Here is a 7,111-nt window from a genome sequence, read left to right as displayed (position 1 = left end):
AACGCGATCGTAACAGTATGAAAATATTGAAAACTCCCACTAGGCACACAGAAGGCACTTACGATTTTCATTGTTTTTGATGAGAAAGGTGGCGTACGAAACACAATGGAGTGATCGTTAACAATGGTTTCCATTTATATATTAATGCTTTTTGCATAATTATTATAGTACAAACATAATTCATATTGCCAACTTAGGTGAAACCAATTGTCCAATTAATATTCAATGTATTCGTAATATTCGATTACGTTAAATTTTACCACCATGATTGCAATGCGCTGCTCGAATTTGTAGCAAATTCTAGATTATTCAACGTTAGAGAAATAAAAAATGTAAAAATCTTGTATATTTTACTAGATTATCATTAGAATCTTTTTCGTCATAATTTCCGTTTTACTCATGTTCATATTCGGCCCACTTGTTGAGAATGTCTCCTGAGGTCATTGATCTGATTAAAACTATATATGTCTTATGACCTCATTATACATATAGTTTTTATTTATATTCGATACCTTTCGTGTTAAAAGGCAAACAGACTGACAGACAGACAACAAAGTATTTGTTAAAAAAGTATAAAGTCTAACAAAGATGCAAATGATGCAAAAGATGATTATGCAAAAATAAAACAAAATACTTTCACATTTTAATTTATTTAATTTAATGTATTTAACTCTTAAAATTACAATGGGTTTCGAAATTACAGCTTGCGTATTGGAAAATACGGATTTTCATCAATAACAAACATAAAGTTCTGAGTCTTCGATGTGTTAAAATAATATACCTACGCTGTTTGGAGTACGAAGGTCTTATTTACTCTATATTTTGACGGGTTCGAGGATTGGTTCGTATCCGCTTATATCGGTCAACTTGCCCCAAGACCTTTTTTTATCAGTCCAAAAATTATAACTACTGTAACTAATTGGCGCTGTAATAAAATAAAATTGTAATTATTTTACATGTAATGAATAAAGTTTGTTTATGTAAAAACCGGACATGTGCAAGTCGGAATCGCCTTTTACAGCCGAACGTAGAACCTCCTCCTTTTTGGAAGTCAGTTAGACTTCCAAAAAGGAGGAGGTTCTACGTTCGGCTGTATGTATGTATGTATGTTTTTTTTTTTAGTTTATAATTAAACCCTCAGATTAAACATGCGCAATGAGCCTTTTTCCTATAAAGGCACTATCAATTCCAATGATTTTTTCAACATTCCTTTTGCAATGCATTTTTTTTATTTTTCTTTAGGTACATCATCTTCCGTAAATTATATTTTAATAATTAAGTGTATTACTTGTCCTTGTTGTCAATGGAGAATTAAAAACAAATAGACCATTAACCGATGGATTGCCGTAACCGACAAAAACCAAAGTACAGAAAAAGAATTCTTAAACTCAACATTACCGCATTGATATTTGATCATATTTTTTTTAATTATCCAAGAAAATCGTTAAAAACGTTTTTACGTTTGCTTACAATTAAAAACGACTTTTAATTACTTTACTTTTATCTAAAATACTATTTTAATTAAAAATACAATTCTATAAACTAATGTCACTTCACTAAAAAATATCAAATCATTTAACACTTCATCATCATCATCATCATTTAATAATCCTATCCCTATGTTCCTTTAGAAATAAAGAACCTTCAAAACATAAATACTTACCATTATTAAAATAGTCAGGTTTTTTTAAACACGTCGATTCACACGCTTCTACGCTTCTGAATCGGTTACTGTTCCCTCCACATCCTCCGTAGATGAATTCTAAGCATCTATTGTCTCTGTCAGAGAAATAGTACCTGGGGAAGTACGCATTGCAGAATCCAGGTTCATAATCCAGATGACAAAATCTGGGAATTTCTGAAATGAATCACAGAAAACATGAAGTACTAACATAAATAAATAAATAATACATAACAAAAAAAATTCTCATTTTTCTTTTTTTTTCTTTTACACAAGGTAGCTTCGTAAACCGTTGAGGATTTTGTGTTTCTGTTCTATAATCAAGGCGACTCCAGAAATTAATTACGTTGTTATGCTTTAAAATACTTAATCAAAAGGTAACAAAGGTACAAGTAATTTCTATGATTTTTTCAGTTCCCCTCAATTTCTCCAGGATCCCATTATTAGATCCTGACATTATGGTAATGAGACCACCTCTATCAAACAAAAATAAATCCAGGCATATATGACTAGTCACGTAACATACATGCAACTTTATTTTAGTTACCTTTCTCATCTAATACCTGCCGTGACTTAGAGCAATACATCACAGCATCTCTACAAACACACAGGTATTCAACGAACAGGAGCTGCTATTGAAAACAGGTTTCATCTGTTTGAAAATAAAATGTGTCACATTGCTCTGGGATCTTGGTCTAAAAGGTCGAAAGACAAATCACATTTTGTTTTTGTGGAGACTGGTGCGTGTGTCGTCCCTTGTATTGCGACGATGCAACGCAATGAGGAGTCCAAGATAGTCTAGTACTAAGTCAAAGTCAAAGTCAAAATTCCTTTACTTCAAATAGGCTTAGTTTACAAGCTCTTTCGAAACGTCAGGTAATATAATAATAATATTAAACTTAAGATAATGGTGATAGTAATTATTCGAAAACCTAAAATTAAAGTTACGAGGGTTTCAATAACGACGTACCTTCTTTCTGCTCGATCTGCTGGCCCCAATCGTACTGCGCGCAAACGCAGCCGACTACAGCCAAGTAGAATAACTGTTTGTAACCAAAAATATAACTTGTAATAATTATAATAATTAACCACCTTGGAGCAGGCCGAAGCTATTCCCCTTACCTCCTCCAGAGGTCTGGCTCTGTAGTAAGCCTTCCAAATAGGATCATAATGATGAATATAACAAAATTATGTAAAGAACCATGCTTAAATGTTTATTAACTTTATATCTAAAATAGAGCTGTTTCAACATAGTTACTTTTTAGGGTTCCGTAATTCAAAACAAACCCTTATAGTCAAATATCTAACTTTGTTTCATAAATTTTCTACAGGGTTAGAAAGGTAAGATTAATAAAATACCTAATAATAAAAGGTTTGTTTAAAAATACTGTGTGACAAGCAAATATATTTTTAAATTGTTTTCATAACTAATCCGCCCTAAAACTAATAAATTGAGTACCCCCATTATTTCCAGAAATAAACAAAATATTTTTCATTTCTCTTATTTATTCTATACTAATTCAATAAAAAACAAGTTTAAAAAAAATACGAGCGGTTTTATTTTGAAATTGAAATCTCTTCTATACCTCAACCTTGTACATATGTTTTTGTACCTCGAGTACCACTACCCGTAAAGAGCTAGCTTGTTTATTTATTTTTGTAATTTATTAATTAATTTTTGTTATTTATTTTCTCCTTCGCCTTTTATTTAAATGTAATTTTTAAAATTTATTTGCGAAAACTTGTAAATGGCTGTATTCTTTTTTCTTGTTATTTTTATTGTTTATGTATTTGTCTGTAAGTTTTCTTTTTTAAATTATCTGTATAACCTATTATTTGTGCCTATAGTGAAGCAGCGCTAATAATACATATCATATGGAAATAAATATATATTTTTGTAATATTTTTTTTATTTATAAGAAGTGAATCAGAGTACACTTACGATTTTCATTGTGTTACAATTTGGTGTTCAACTAATTGGCGGTACGTAAGGCAGACTAATGGAAAATGTACTGTTTGTTCTACAATTTATACAAATACAAAATTATCATACCATATTTATTATAATTTCCAACTTAGGTAAAACCAATTGTGTAGTATGAAGTTCAAAGATTAGTGGCTTTTGACCGGTGGACAATTTGGATTTATTGATGGAAGAGTATACAACTATTTATAATTATAAAATGTAACAGATAATTTTGTTGTACAAACCTAAATGTTTTTATGGTTGATATTTTTAATTATTGACAAAGATTTTAGTTACGATTTTAAGTTAATAGATAAAACATATTTTTATGTTATACTAGGGAACGACCGCGACTTCGTCTGCGTGAAATTTAGTTTTTCACAAATCCCGCGGGAACCAGGGACTTTTCCGGGATGAAAAGTAGCTTATGTGTTAATCCAGAGTGAATTTTATTCTTGCATGAATACATGAGTTATTAAATTATAAATAACTCTAAAAAGGTACCTATTCCGGCTTTTCAAAATATAATGTGTCTCATGATGTAGATTGAAACGTGTAAAAATAAAACGAAAAATATTATAATAAAAAAATATATTTATTTTGAAATCCTAGTTGTGACGTTCAGTGAATTACCGATCATAATTTTTTCATCTGTAATGTTAGCTTTGAGTTTGATAAGTACCTCATGGTTGACCCTGTAAATTAATAAATACGTATACATATTAAATATAGTTAATAAAAAAACACATATCTCTAGAAACTGAAAAGGAGAATTGGGCCACTTTTCAGAAAGATACAGGAATAAAAAATGTACTAAAAATCTTGTATATTTTACTAGATTACTCCATCTCATCATCATCATCAGAATCTTAACTGAATAACGAATTCAGCTAAGATTCTAATGATGAAGATGAGATGGAGTAATCTAGTAAAATATACAAGATTTTTAGTAGGAAAAATAAGCTGTTTATTATTTTTACACTGATCCAGCTTTGCAATTTGCATACCGTAGTGATTTATTTAACCTCTTTGATGCATCGATCGTTAGATGGGCCCCTCCATACTAAAGAACGCACAATTATGTGTCATTACCCAAAGACGTGCACACACATCTTATCTTAGTACGTAACAAGCGCATGCCTTGAGTGGATGTGGACTTAAAAAAATATTTACTGTTTTTGTTTTTATTTTAATCCTATAATATTATGCCTTCGTATTCTTTTTGACCACAACATGAATAAAGAGAAATGTGTTACGAATGATGACGTACTCAATGTGCGAAACCAATGACAATTCCGCGACGCTTTGAGGCCCATCTAACGATCGATGCTTTGATGCATATTTCACTGATTGTCAGTTTTCTTTGCAAGCGAAGCTGTCAATGTCAAAGTCAAACAATGAATGAGATGGCATTGTCAAATATTTATGTCAAATGTTCAGCTTAGAAAACTGACAGTTTACCTAGGGATTTGATATATTTCTTCTATTTTGACTAAATGTGTCTAGTTATTATTAGTATCAAATCTTTATTGCAACATATTTGGATGGTGGGAGGCTTCGGCCGTGGCTAGTTACCACCCTACCGACAAAGACGTACCGCCAAGCAATTTAGCGTTCCGGTACAATGTCGTGTAGAATCCAAAAAGAGGTGTGGATTTTCAACCTCCTCCTAACAAGTTAGCTGGCTTCCATCTTAGTCTGCATCATCACTTACCATCATGTGCGATTGTAGTCAAGGGCTGCGCCACGGAGGCCGTCAAATAAGGAACGGTCAAAGGTTTGTAGATTAACAAACAAATATATACTTACACTTAGGTATCTCCATAAACAAACCATTTCACACCTCTCTTTGGAATAAAACTTGTTTTCGTTTCCATCGCAGCCTCCGTAGAGGAAGGGGAAACATTCTTTATGTGTAGGCGAGTAGTAGTACCTTATGACGAAATCATGACAGCTGCGACCAGGCTTAGGATCCAGGTAACAGAATGGAGGAATTTCTGAAAATTGTAGAGGGCATGAATCAAATAAAATATTGGTAATTTACCTTAATATATAAAGGAGAGGGTCCATTATTCAAGTGAATAAATATACCTAAATAAAAAGAAATAAATGAAATTAAAATCCAAGTTTTTGAGTTAAATCAAGAGCAACTATGACATGACAATTGACAGCAAACGTCAAATCGATGCCGCCACCATTATTAGTGTTGCATTTCTTGGGAGACAATGAATGTTATTTCGAAAGAATTAAAGTAAATTCGTAGATTTGTATAATCAAAAATAGTTAAAAAAAATATTTTCTTTTATTTCCGCTAGAGTACAATCACTGGACCTGGGTTCCATACAATTTTGGACCATCTCCTTTACTAAAACACTTAGACTAAAGATCCTATAGACACACCTAAAAATTATAATTTCAAAGTTCCAAGCCACTTGACTGGCTATGACTAAGAGCTAAGCTAATTATTATTGCCGACATAATAATATCTATTAATAGTAATAATTTATTTAATTCAAGTTATACAACTATTTAAAATATACAAAAATACAGACAATTAAAAATAATAATTAAATAATAAATCTATATACATTTTCTTTAAGAGAGCAAACATTTTTCATTTCTTGTTCTTGTCACGATGCACGGTAAGATAATACTTTAGAATAGGGTTTTCAGGGCACTCGGAGCAACCACTGAGGATTTCATTTTGTCTACAAAAGTCTACAAAATAATAATACCTTTTACTTAATAATACTTATTATAATAACTTAATAATAATACCGTTTTCTTCGATCCCTGCATCCGGCTGAACTTCAGCCGAGGTATGCGCCGCGCAAACACAAGCGATTACGACGAAAAAGAATAACTGTGGAGAATCAAAAACAAATTCAATAACCAAAAAATTATTAGGTGTAACCGAAATAAATCAATTTTTAAGAGTAGCTGACCCAAAAACATCCTGCCCCAGACCACTTCTACGCATATTGTAATACAAAGTCCTCCGCCACCACTATCTGGTGATTTGCAAAAACTCGAGGACTACTGTGAGCCTAGTGGGAGTTTTCAATATTTTTATACTGTAACTATCGCGTTGACGTAAACGCGAATTTATATGGAATTGAAACAGTTGTGCAGCAGTGCCACTAGATGGCGCTGTTTAAATTTCTAAGAAATTCGCGTTTTCGTTATCGCAATTTAATGGAAAATGGATTAAACGGATTTTCATGCAAAATTTGCGACATCAGAAAGGAATTTAAAAAATCCAATATCATGGAGGTACTTATGTATTGTATAGTCTGCCAATACGCATTTGGCCAGCATGGTGAACTATTAGCCTAACCTTTCTTAGTGTTAGAAGAGACTCGTGCTTAGAAAATAGCCGAATATAATTGATGGTGATGTATAACAAAACATGCATGGTAGAATATTCCTCATTTTTAGATCTAAAAAATCCATCCACATACCAT

At 31.9% G+C, this 7,111-nt stretch overlaps 1 protein-coding gene and 1 long non-coding RNA gene across 2 annotated transcripts; both read right to left on the bottom strand.

Annotated features, from left to right (window-relative positions):
* Positions 1 to 695: 695 nt before the first annotated feature.
* Positions 696 to 3,146, bottom strand: LOC112047575 (uncharacterized). The gene is made up of 4 exons (XM_024084716.2): positions 3,070 to 3,146; positions 2,652 to 2,773; positions 1,664 to 1,858; positions 696 to 925 (listed from the first exon to the last, which is right to left on the bottom strand). The coding sequence occupies exons 1-4, from the start codon at positions 3,144 to 3,146 to the stop codon at positions 816 to 818; spliced, it is 504 nt and encodes a 167-aa protein (XP_023940484.2). The 3' UTR covers positions 696 to 815.
* A 1,075-nt stretch (positions 3,147 to 4,221) lies between these two features.
* On the bottom strand, positions 4,222 to 5,630 carry LOC128198462 (uncharacterized). Its single transcript, XR_008251186.1, has 2 exons — positions 5,457 to 5,630; positions 4,222 to 4,342 (listed from the first exon to the last, which is right to left on the bottom strand). It is a non-coding gene; the product is annotated as an uncharacterized LOC128198462 (long non-coding RNA).
* Positions 5,631 to 7,111: the final 1,481 nt, after the last annotated feature.

This window comes from Bicyclus anynana, chromosome 10 (genome assembly GCF_947172395.1).
Source record: "Bicyclus anynana chromosome 10, ilBicAnyn1.1, whole genome shotgun sequence".
In the NCBI taxonomy this organism is placed as follows: domain Eukaryota; kingdom Metazoa; phylum Arthropoda; class Insecta; order Lepidoptera; family Nymphalidae; genus Bicyclus; species Bicyclus anynana.
This window is presented reverse-complemented; position numbering and strand designations above follow the sequence as displayed.